Source organism: Oryx dammah, unplaced genomic scaffold (assembly GCF_014754425.2).
Source record: "Oryx dammah isolate SB20612 unplaced genomic scaffold, SCBI_Odam_1.1 HiC_scaffold_5, whole genome shotgun sequence".
NCBI classification, from domain to species: Eukaryota; Metazoa; Chordata; class Mammalia; order Artiodactyla; family Bovidae; genus Oryx; species Oryx dammah.
The window spans coordinates 99967296-99979533 of NW_024070189.1; the positions used below are offsets into that span (position 1 = coordinate 99967296).

The 12238-nt window shown below is 45.1% G+C and overlaps 1 protein-coding gene across 4 annotated transcripts in view; it reads left to right on the top strand.

Moving 5' to 3' along the window:
- LOC120864163 (cytochrome P450 4F6-like) overlaps nt 1-12238 on the top strand; it is a 41973-nt gene that overhangs the window by 8114 nt on the left and 21621 nt on the right. For 3 of the 4 annotated variants that reach the window (XM_040241008.1, XM_040241011.1, XM_040241009.1), the window contains 7 exons: nt 108-252; nt 870-923; nt 1007-1134; nt 5445-5566; nt 6531-6801; nt 7387-7453; nt 7646-7775. In XM_040241008.1, coding sequence (XP_040096942.1) covers nt 108-252; nt 870-923; nt 1007-1134; nt 5445-5566; nt 6531-6801; nt 7387-7453; nt 7646-7775 — 917 coding nt within the window. The remainder of the gene's footprint in view (nt 1-107; nt 253-869; nt 924-1006; nt 1135-5444; nt 5567-6530; nt 6802-7386; nt 7454-7645; nt 7776-12238) is intronic. The other variant, XM_040241012.1, reaches the window with a different exon arrangement.

Genomic DNA, 12238 nt, shown 5'->3' on the forward strand with positions numbered 1-12238 from the left:
GAAGTGGATAAGGCGGTGAGTGGGTGTGGTGGGTAGGGGGATGAAGTGGGAGGGTGTAGCTTCTGACGCCTCCTGCCAAGCCTGGCCTCAACCCTACCTGTTCCCAGGCGCAGAGCAATGAGGAGGGCATGCGGCTAATGGAGGAGCTGGGCCACTACTTCTGCGACGTCCACCTCTGGTGGATGGGGCCCTTCTTCCCCATCCTGCGGCTTGTTCACCCTAACTTCGTTGCCCCTCTGCTCCAGGCCTCAGGTATCTCTCCCAGGAACACTCCCTCCCAGCCTCTTCCCTGGCCCCTGCTCCCCTTCCCACTCCTGGACAGACCAGGTTGAGCAGGAGAATGAACAGCATTGACAGAGACCTGCTGGGTGACGCTGGGAAAGTCTCCAGTGCTCTCTGGTTGCTGAAGTCTTTTTTCAGTTTTGGGTGGTGGAAAATCAACACTGTTGGTCCACCATGTCAGATGTTCCAGGAGAGGTCAGAGAGTGCGGGGGCAAGCATGGTGTCCTTGCTGCCTAAAAGTGCATTTTGCAGAGGGCTGTGCTGTGCTTGGGGATTTAGGACATGCTGGACCACGTAGGAGCCATGTCAAGGTGTGCTGGGACATGCTGTGTCACGCTGGGGTGTGTCTAAGCACATCGCGTTGTGTCGATGGGGTCCACTCTGTGCTGCAGCCTGGTCTGGTCCCCCTCCCCCTCAACCCCCAACTCCTACCTCCTCCCAGCTTCCTCTACTTTTGGCCCCATTCCTGCTATGCTGGGCTTGGAGGAGAAATTCAGACCCCTTCCTGGGTGCCTCCAGCCCCCCCCCCCAAAGTTATTTCTTCCCCCCATCCACCATGGCTTCTGATGTTCTATTTCTTATGTCAGCCACCATCATACCCAAGGATGTGTTTTTCTACAGCTTTCTGAAACCCTGGCTGGGTGAGTAACTGTGAGTGAAGGGGATGATCTTGGGGGCCCAGGGAAAGGTTCTTTTGCTTATTCCTCATGGCTGTCTCTGCTAGGGGATGGGCTCCTGCTGAGTGCTGGTGACAAGTGGAGCAGCCACCGTCGCCTGCTGACACCTGCCTTCCACTTCGAGATTTTGAAGCCCTATATGAAGATTTTCAACAAGAGCACAGACGTCATGCATGTGAGTCTCTTGAATCCAGGGTCCCAGCTGGAGCGTTGGGAAAGGGGGAATGGGCTCAAACACATATGGTCTGCAATCTTGGTTGAGCTGGATGGCTTTGAGGAGGGTCACTGATTTTCCTCTCTAAGCCTCAGTTTCCTCATCTGTAAAACTGGGATGAAAGTGAAAGTGAAAGTCGCTCAGTTGTGTCCTACTTTTTGTGACGCCATGGACTATACAGTCCATGGAATTCTCCAGGTCAGAATTCTGAAGTGGGTAGCTTTTCCCTTCTCCAAGGGATCTTCCCAACCCAGGGATCGAACCCAGGTCTCCCACATTGAAGGCAGATTCTTTGCCAGCTGAGCCACTAGGGAAGCCCAAGAATACTGGAGTGGGTAGCCTATCCTTTCTCCAAGGGATCTTCCCAATCCAGGAATCGAACCAGCGTCTCTTGCATTGCAAGCAGATTCTTTACCGCTTGAGGTACCCCTTTTTAAAGATCGTGATGCTGGGAAAGATTGAAGGCAAAAGGAGATGAAGGTGGCAGAGGATGAGATGGTTAGATAGCATCACTGAGTCAATGGACATGAATTTGAGCAAACTCCAGGAGGTAGTGAAGGACAGGGAATCCTGGTGTGCTGCAGTCCATGGGGTTGCAAAGAGTCAGACACGACTTAGTGACTGAACAATAGCAATAAAAGGGTGGTCAAGATGACGTAATGGAATCAGGTTCCTGGCACACATTAGGTACTCAGAAAATTTTAGTTGCTAGTCTGCTTCACGAAGCTCTGTAAATTCAGGACAGAAATGATGAACATTGCATAGTAGTTCATTCTGCATTACATACCACCTTAAAACTCGTGGACTTGAAAGAAAGAATTAGTATTTATTATTGTTCATGAGATGATACATCAGTTGAGTCATTCTTCTCATCCTGGTTGGAATCATGCATGCATTTGTGGTCATGGGTGGGTTATGCAGACAGCTCTGCTGTTCTGGATTTAGCTTTGGCATGTATTCAGAGCTTGGCTAGCTGTCAGCTGGTTTAAGATAGCCTTGGTGGGACAATGGATTCCTGCATTTGTCTCTCATCTTCTGGTAGCTCTCATCACCTGAGCTTGACTGCATGGTGGAGGCTGGGATCCAAGAGAATGAGCAGAAACATGCAGTATGTCTTAAAACCTAGTTTGGAAACTAGCACACCACCTCCTATTAACTGAAGCAAGTCCCAGCTCAGTCCAGATTCAACAGGTGGAGAAAGAGGTTGCACCTCCTAATGAAACAGCTGTGAAATCTCATTGCAAAGAGTGAAAGTAAAGGGAAGGATGAAGAAATGGGGACCCGTTTGCAGTTGTCTTTCACTATGATAGTGATGAAGATGATGATGATAGTTTAAAAAGTTATTTAACACTTATTGTATATCAGAAGGGCCTTCCTTGGTGGCTCAGGGGGTAAACAGTCCGCCTGCAATAGGGAGGCGTGGGTTCAATTCTTGGGTCAGGAAGATCTCCTGGAGAAGGAAATGGAACAGTGAGCCAGGTCCATGGCATGTGTTGTCTAATTTATTTTCACAATCCTGTGAGGTAGAGATGATCATAATTGCCACTTTAAGGATAATGAAATGGAAGGTTAGAGAGGTTAGGGAGATTGCCCAAGATAGCTCATTAGTAAGTGAGCTATGCGGAGTGAGGCAGGTATTCTAACTTGGTTTGTGCAACACCAATACCGGTCATCTTTGCTGTTGTTTAGTTGCTAAAGTTGGGTCTGACTCTTTGCAACCTCATGGGTTGCAGCATAGCAGGCTGTCCTATCCTTTACTATCTCCTGGGGTTTGCTCAAACTCATGTCCATTGAGTCAGTGAGGCCTTGCTACCATCTTATCCTCTGTCAACCCCTTCTCCTCTTGCCCTCAGTCTTTCCCAGCATCAGGGTCTTTTCCAGTGAGTCAGCTCTTCATATCAGGTGGCCAAAGTATTGGAGCTTCAGCTTCAGCATCAGTCCTTCCAATAAATATTCAGGTTGATTTCCTTTAAGATTGATGAATTTGATCTCCTTGCAGTCTAAGGGACTCTTAAGAGTCTTCTCCAGCACCACAATTTGAAAGCATCAGTTTTTCGGCCCTCAGACTTCTTTATGGTCCAATTCTCAAATTTGTACATGACTACTTGAGAAACCTATATGCACGTCAGGAAGCAACAGTTAGAACTGGACATGGAACAACAGACTGGTTCCAAATAGGAAAAAGAGTACGTCAAGGCTGTATATTGTCACCCTGCTTATTTAACTTCTATGCAGAGTACATCATCAGAAACGCTGGGCTGGAAGAAGCACAAGCTGGAATCAAGACTGCCAGGAGCAATATCAATAATCTCAGATATGCAGGTGACCACCCTTATGGCAGAAAGTGAAGAAGAACTAAAGAGCCTCTTGATGAAAGTGAAAGAGGAGAGTGAAAAAATTGGCTTAAAGCTCAACATTCAGAAAATGAAGACCATGGCATCCGGTTCCATCAGTTCATGGGAAATAGATGGGGAAACAGTGGAAACAGTGTCAGACTTTATTTTTTTGGGCTCCAAAACCACTGCAGATGGTGACTGCAATCATGAAATTAAAAGATGCCTACTCCTTGGAAGGAAAGTTATGACCAAGCTAGATAGTATATTGAAAAGCAGAGACATTACTTTGCCGACTAAGATCTGTCTAGTCAAGGCTATGGTTTTTCCTGTGGTCATGTATGGATGTGAGAGTTGGACTATAAAGAAAGCTGAGTACAGAAGAATTGATGCTTTTGAACTGTGGTGTTGGAGAAGACTCTTGAGAGGCCCTTAGACTGCAAGGAGATCCAATCAGTCCATCCTAAAGGAAATCAGTCCTTGGTGTTCATTCATTGGAAGGACTGATATTGAAGCTGAAACTCCAATATTTTGGCCACCTGATGCAAAGAGCTGATTCATTTGAAAAGACCCTGATGTTGGGAAAGATTGAAGGCAGGAGGAGAAGGGGATGACAGAGGATGAGATGGTTGGATGGCATCACCGACTCAATGGACGTGAGTTTGGGTAAACTCCGGGAGTTGGTGATGGACAGGGAGGCCTAGGGTGCTGTGGTTCATGGGGTCACAAAGAGTCAGACACGACTCAGCAACTGAACTGAATTGACAGGAAAAAACACAGCTCTGACTATACAGACTTTTGTCAGCAAAGTGATGTCTCTGCTTTTTGACACACTGTCTAGGTTTGTCATAGCTTTTCTTCCAAGGAGCAAGTGTCTTTTAATTTCACCACTGCAGTCACCATCCACAATGATTTTGGTGTCCAGGAAAATAAAATTTGTCACTGTTTTGACCTTTTTCTCATCTATTTGCCATGAAGTGATGGGACTGAATGTCATGATCTTAGTTTTTTGAATGTTGAGTTTTAAGACTGCTTTTCACTCTCCTCTTTCACCTTCATCAAGAGGCTCTTTAATTCCTCTTTGCTTTCTGCCATTAGAGTGGTATCTTCTGCATATCTGAGGTTGTTGATATTTCTCCTGTCAATCTTCATTCCAGCTTGTGATTCATCCAGCCTGGTATTTAGCATAATGTACTCTGTATATAAATTAAATAAACAGTGTGACACTATGCAGCCTTGTTGTACTCCTTTCCCAATTTTGAACCAGTCCATTATTTTATGTCCAGTTCTATTGCTTCTTGACCTGCATATAGGTTTTTCAAGCATCAGGTAAGGTAGTCTGGCATTCCCATCTCTTTAAGAGTTTTCCAGTTTGTCATGATCCACCTGGTCAAAGGCTTTTGTGTAGTCAATGGAGCAGAATTAGATATTTTTCTGGAATCCTTTTGCTTTCTCTATGATCCAACAAATGTTGGCAGTTTGACCTCTGGTTCCTTTGCCTTTTCTAAATCCAGCTTGTACTTCTGGAAGTTCTTGGTTCATACACTGTTGGAACCTAGCTTGAAGAATTTTGAGCATAAACTTGCTAGCATGTGAAATGAGTGTAATTGCAAGGCAGTTTGAACAGGCCATCCTAACTGCTACTAAAAATTGGATAGTGGAAAAGCCAAATGGAAAGCAATGGGTTAACCCAGGACACACAGAACAGAAGAGGCAGAGCTGGACCTTGAGCCCAGGTCTCCTGACTTCCAGCTGTAGGGTCTTCATGTCTTGATAGTAGGGGACTCCACTCTCACTCAAGCCTGGTCTTCCCTGGGGATGGGTGTTTGGAGCACAGGACCAGAAGGCTGGGTCTCAGGGAATTCAGCCAGGTGGTTGGGATTGGGCAGGGACTTGAGTGGGAAGTCCCAGCCCTAACCTTGCTCTCTTTATGTCCAGGCCAAGTGGCAACGCCTGGCCTTGGAGGGCAACACTCGTCTGGACATGTTTGAACACGTCAGCCTCATGACCCTGGACAGTCTGCAGAAATGCGTCTTCAGTTATGACAGCAATTGCCAAGAGTGAGTCTCAGCCCAGGGCCTGGGGAACATGAGGCATAGATCCATGGGCGTAGATGGGTCAGGGAGGACTGACCAAGGTAAACAGAAGGGATCTTCTTGGAGGAGGTAGGTCAGAGCTGGACACTGAAGGACAGGGAAGGGAAAGAGAAGGAGCGATTCTTGCAGGTAGGCAGAACTGTTTGATAAAGGCCATGAGGCCAGGATGAGCAGAACCTGTGTGTGTAGCTGGGGAGAGACATCTTGAGGTTGGAGGAATGGGCAGAGTTCTATCTTCAGGACATTCTGAAGCCAGACAAAGAGGATATGAACTTCATCCTGAGGTTTCCTGGGAGCCATGGAAGATGTTTGGGTACATGAGGATCTTGGTCAAAGTTGAGCTTGGACATATGACTGGAGAGAAGACTGATTGTTGTGTAGACACATGATGTGAGGAGACCACAGAGGGGAGGAAGTTTGAGCTTGGTGGAGAAAATGGGGAAGATTTGGGGGAAACTGAGAAAGATATTGGCAGGCCCAGATATTGTGTGGGAGAGAGGAGAGATGAGGGTGATTCCCATGCTCTGCCCTGTTGTCTAGGACATGAGGGAGCTCACAGAGATGGGGGTCAGAGAGAGAAATGTGATTGAATGGGATGTGGTCCTGGGTAACTGACCAGAAGTGCTCTTGCAGTATGAGATCATGAAGGGAGGCAATAGCTTAAAACATCTGAAATCCAGAAGTGCACAGCTATTGATATCTCCCATCGGGGTTCCCAAGACTTCCTATTAGGAATCAGTTTCTAAGAAGAGATGGCCCACAGATATACAGTACTCCTTTTTTTATTGGCCATGCCATGTAGCTTCTCCAACCAGGGGAATTTGTGCCCCCCTGCAGTGGAAGCATAGAGCCCTAACCATGGAAGGGAAGACCACCAGGGAAGTCCCACGTACTGCTTCTTAAGGCTTTCTCTGGTCTGACCCTATAGGAAACCCAGCGAATATATTGCTGCCATCTTGGAGCTCAGTGCCCTGGTGACGAAACGAATTGAGAAGATCTTCCTGCACATGGACTTCCTGTACTACCTCACCCCCGATGGGCAGCGCTTCTACAGGGCCTGCCGCCTGGTGCACGACTTCACAGATGCCATCATCCAGAAGAGGCGTCGTACTCTAATCAGTCAGGGTTCCCAAGAATTCCTCAAAACCAAGACTAAGGCCAAGACTTTGGACTTCATCGATGTGCTCCTGCTGGCCAAGGTAAGCTTCTTGTGTGCGTGTGTGCATGCCAAATCGCTTCAGTTGTGTACAGCTCTTTGTGACCCTATCGACTGTAGCCCACCAGGTTCTGTCCATGGGATTCTCCAGGCAAGAATACTGGAGTGGGTTGCCATGCCCTCCTCCAGGGGATCTTCCCACCCCAGAAATCAACCCATGTCTCCTGTAGCTCCTGCACTGCAGGCAGATTCTTTACTGCTAAGCACCCAGAAAGCCGCAAGGTGGGCTTATCTGGGATCTCAATTCAAGGGGTAGACTGGATCTTGGTTTCAAAGGTCTGATTAAAGAACTTGGACTTGATCCAGAGAGTGCTAGGGAGTCATAGAGGATGCTTGAGGAAGGGAGGGGCAGGTCAGAGAGAAGTTTCAGATGTGACTGTGTAGAAGGCTGCCTGGAAGGAGTAAACAGAAGGCAGGAGACCAAGGAGGAGTCCCTTGGAGTGGAGTGGGCTATGGAGATGAAGAGGGAAGGATCCTGCTTGGATAATGGAGCTTCAGGGCTAATCTCAGGTTAGGCTCAAGTGTTCTCAGAGCTGGTGTGACTCTGAGGATCTTGCTTTCTGTTCAGGATGAAGATGGGAAGGGATTGTCAGACGAAGATATCCGAGCTGAAGCTGACACCTTCATGTTTGAGGGTGAGGGTCCCGGTGTGGGACTAGAGAATGGGCAGGGGTCTCTTCATCCCAGGGTTGGCGGGTGTTGGATCACTCCATCTTGCCTATCCTTTCCATCTTCTTTGCGGGGAGGTAGGGAAGGGTGGCTTGGCATGGTTCACCCTTTGGTGCTGAAGTATCCCAGAGACCCAAGCCTATCTGGCTGCCCCTCAGGCCATGACACCACAGCCAGTGGCCTCTCCTGGATCCTGTACAACCTGGCAAAGCACCCTGAATGGCAAGAGCGCTGCCGGCAGGAGGTACAAGAGCTCCTGAGGGACCGCGAGCCTAAAGAGATTGAATGGTGAGTGCAAGTCCTCATGGTGTGCTCCTGAACCCTTCCCACTGTCTCTGCTCTCCAGGTGGGAGCTGGGAAAGATCTTTTTTGTTGATTCTATAATTATTGCTCAGTGGGAATAGGAGCAGAGCCCAGAGGCAGGGTCTGATACCTAGTCTGAATAGCAGGTGAAAGTTTATAGGCCTTTGGGGCAGAAAGATCTGAGCATCCACATTAATGTCCCTACTAACTTGCTAGGTCACTTTAATATAATCAGTTTCCTTTTATGAATACAATTTTTCTCCTCTATAAATTGGGGATGGGATGGGAAATCTCTCCCCCACAGTGCTATTTGGAGTACTTTGACAATATGTGTAGAACAGATGCCACCCAATATATACTCAGTATATGAACCCTTTTTCCCCTCTCTGACTTTTCTGCCTGAAGTTGCATTTTTCCTGAAAAGACTCTCATTTCTCTTTTTTGTTCTTTTCTCTGATTCCCATGTAATAGTCTATTCCAGGGATTTTTCTTTTTTAAAAAATTTATTTAATTGGAGGCTAATTACTTTACAATATTGTAGTAGGTTTTGCCATACATTGACATGAATCAGCCATGCGTATACATGTCTTCCCCATCCTGAACCCCCCTCCCACCTCCCTCCCCATCCAATCCCACAGGGTCATCGCAGTGCACCAGCCCTGAGCACCTTGTCTCATGCATCGAACCTGGACTGGTGATCTGTTTCACATATTATAATATACATGTTTCAATGCTATTCTCTCAAATTATCCCACCCTCACCTTCTCCCACAGAGTCCAAAAGTCTGTTCTATACATCTGTGTCTCTGCTGTCTTGCATATAGGGTCATTGTTACCATCTTTCTAAATTCCATATATATTCATTAGTATACTGTATTGGTGTTTTTCATTCTGACTTACTTCACTCTGTATAATAGGCTCCAGTTTCATCCACCTCATTAGAACTGATTCAAATGTATTCTTTTTAATGGCTGAATAATACTCCATTGTGAATATGTACCACAGCTTTCTTATCCATTCGTCTGCTGATGGACATCTAGGTTGCTTCCATGCCTCGCTGTAAAAAACAGTGCTGCGATGAACATTGGGGTACATGTGTCTCTTTCAATTCTAGTTTCCTTGGTGTGTATGCTCAGCAGTGGGATTGCTAGGTCATATGGAGAAGGCAATGGCACCCCACTCCAGTACTCTTGCCTGGAAAATCCCATGGACAGAGGAGCCTGGTAGGCTGCAGTCCATGGGGTTGCTAAGAGTCAGACATGACTGAGCGACTTCACTTTCCCTTTTCACTTTCCTGCATTGGAGAAGGAAATGGCAACCCACTCCAGTGTCCTTGCCTGGAGAATCCCAGGGACAGGGGAGCTTGATGGGCTGCCATCTATGGGGTCACACAGAGTCGGACACGACTGAAGTGACTTAGCAGCAGCATGGCAGTTCTATTTCCAGTTTTTTTTTTAAGGAATCTCCACACTGTTCTCCATAGTGGCTGCACTAGTTTGCATTCCCACCAATAGTGTAAGAGGGTTCTCTTCTCCACACCCTCTCCAGCCTTTATTGTTTGTAGACCTTTTTTTAAATTTCTTTTTAAAAATTTATTATTATTATTTTACTTTACAATATTGTGTTGGTTTTGCCACACATCAACATGAATCCGCCATGGGTGTACAGGTGTTTTTTTGTAGACGTTTTGATAGCAGCCGTTCTGACCGGTGTGAGATGGTACCTCATTGTGGTTTTGATTTGCATTTCTCTGATAATGAGTGATGTTGAGCATTTTTTTTCATGTGTTTGTTAGCCATCTGTATGTCTTCTTTGGAGAAATGCCTGTTCAGTTCTTTGACCCAGTTTTTGATTGGGTCATTTATTTTTCTGGAATTGAGCTGTAGGAGTTGTTTGTATATTTTTGAGATTAATTCTTTTGTTAGTTGCTTCGTTTGCTATTATTTTCTCCCATAATAGGTTGAAGGCTGTCTTTTCAGCATGCTTAGTTTCCTTCATTGTGCAAAAGCTTTTAAGTTTAATTAGGTCAGGAAGCAACAGTTAGAACTGGACATAGAACAACAGACTGGTTCCAAATAGGAAAAGGAGTACGTCAAGGCTGTATATTGTCACCCTGCTTATTTAACTTCTATGCAGAGTACATCATGAGAAATGCTGGGCTGGATGAAGCACAAGCTGGAATCAAGATTTCTGGGAGAAATATCAATAACCTCAGATATGCAGATGACACCACTCTTACAGAAGAAATCAAAGAACTAAAGTGCCTCTTGATGAAAGTAAAAGAGGAGAGTGAAAAAGTTGGCTGAAAGCTCAACATTCAGAAAACGAAGATCATGGCATCCGGTCCCATCACTTCATGGCAAATAGATGGGGAAACAGTGGAAACAGTGTCAGACTTTATTTTTCTGGGCTCCAAAATCACTGCAGATGGTGACTGCAGCCATGAAATTAAAAGACACTTACTCCTTGGAAGAAAAGTTATGACCAAACTAGATAGCATATGGAAAAGCAGAGACATTACTTTGCCAACAAAGGTCCATCTAGTCAAGGCTATGGTTTCTCCTGTGGTCATGTATGGATGTGAGAGTTGGACTGTGAAGAAGGCTGAGTGCCGAAGAATTGATGCTTTTGAACTGTGGTGTTGGGGAAGACTCTTGAGAGGCCCTTGGACTGCAAGGAGATCCAACCAGTCCATTCTAAAGGAGATCAGTCCTGGGTGTTCTTTGGAACAAATGATGCTAAAGCTGAAACTCCAGTACTTTGGCCACCTCAGGCGAAGAGTTGACTCATTGGAAAAGACTCTGATGCTGGGAGGGATTGGGAGCAGGAGGAGAAGGGGACGACAGAGGATGAGATGGCTGGATGGCATTGCCGAGTTGATGGATGTGAGTTTGAGTGAACTCCAGGAGTTGGTGATGGACAGGGAGGCGTGGCGTGATGTAATTCATAGGGTCGCAAAGAGTCAGACATGATTGAGCGACTGAACTGAACTGAACTGATGCCCCATTTGTTTATTTTTGCTTTTATTTCCAATATTCTGTGAGGTGGGTCATAGAGGATCCTGTTGTGATTTATGTCAGAGAGTGTTTTGCCTATGTTTTCCTCTAGTAGTTTTATAGTCTCTGGTCTTATGTCTAGATCTTTAATCCATTTTGAATTTACTTTGGTGTATGGTGTTAGAAAGTGTTCTAGTTCTTTTACAAGTGGTTGACCAGTTTTTCCAGCACCACTTGTTAAAGAGATTGTCGTTAATCCATTGTACATTCTTGCCTCCTTTGTTAAAGATAAGGTGTGTGGATTTATCTCTGGGCTTTCTATTTTGGTCAATTGATCTATATTTCTGTCTTTGTGCCAGTACCATACTGTCTTAATGACTGCAGCTTTGTAGTATAGCCTGAAGTCAGGCAGGTTGATTCCTCCAGGTCCATTCTTCTTTCTCAAGATTGCTTTGGCTATTCGAGGTTTTTTGTATTTCCATACAAATTGTGGAATTATTTGTTCTAGTTCTGTGAAAAATACTGTTGGTAGCTTGATAGGAGTTGCACTGAATCTCTAGATTGCTTTGAGTAGCGTAATCAATTTTCACTATACTAATTCTTCATGGGCTTCCCTGGTGGCTCAGAGGTTAAAGCGTCTGCCTGCAATGTGGGAGATCTGAGTTAGATCCCTGGGTCGGGAAGATCCCCTGGAGAAGGAAATGGCAACCCACTCCAGTATTCTTGCCTGGAAAATTCCATGGATGGAGGAGCCTGGTGGGCTACAGTCCACATGAACATGTTATATTTCTGTCCTCTTTGTCCTCTGTTATATTTGTGTCCTCTTTGATTTCTTTCATCAGTGTTTTATAGTTTTCTATATATAGGTCTTTTGTTTCCTTAGGTAGATTTATTCCTAAGTATGTTATTCTTTTCATTGCAATGGTGAATGGAATTGTTTCCTTAATTTCTCTTTCTGTTTTCTCATTGTACTGTATAGGAATGCAAGGGATTTCTCTGTGTTAATTTTATATCCTGAAACTTTACTATATTCATTGATTAGTTCTAGTAATTTTCTGGTGGAGTCTTTAGGTTTTCTATATAGAGGATCATGTCATCTGCAAACAGTGAAAGTTTTACTTCTTCTTTTCCAATCTGGATTCCTTTTATTTCTTTTTCTTCTCTGATTGCTGGGGCTAAAACTTCCAAAACTATGTTGAATAGTAGTGGTGAGAGTGGGCACCCTTGTGGTGTTCCTGACTTTAAGGGAAATGCTTTCAATTTTTCACCCTTGAGAATAATGTTTGCTGAGGGTTTCTCATATATAGCTTTTATTATGTTGAGGTATGTTCCTTCTATTCCTGCTTTCTAGATGGTTTTTATCATAAATGGATGTTGAATTTTGTCAAAGGTTTTCTCTGCATCTATTGAGATAATCATATGGTTTTTTATCTTTCAATTTGTTAAAGTGGTG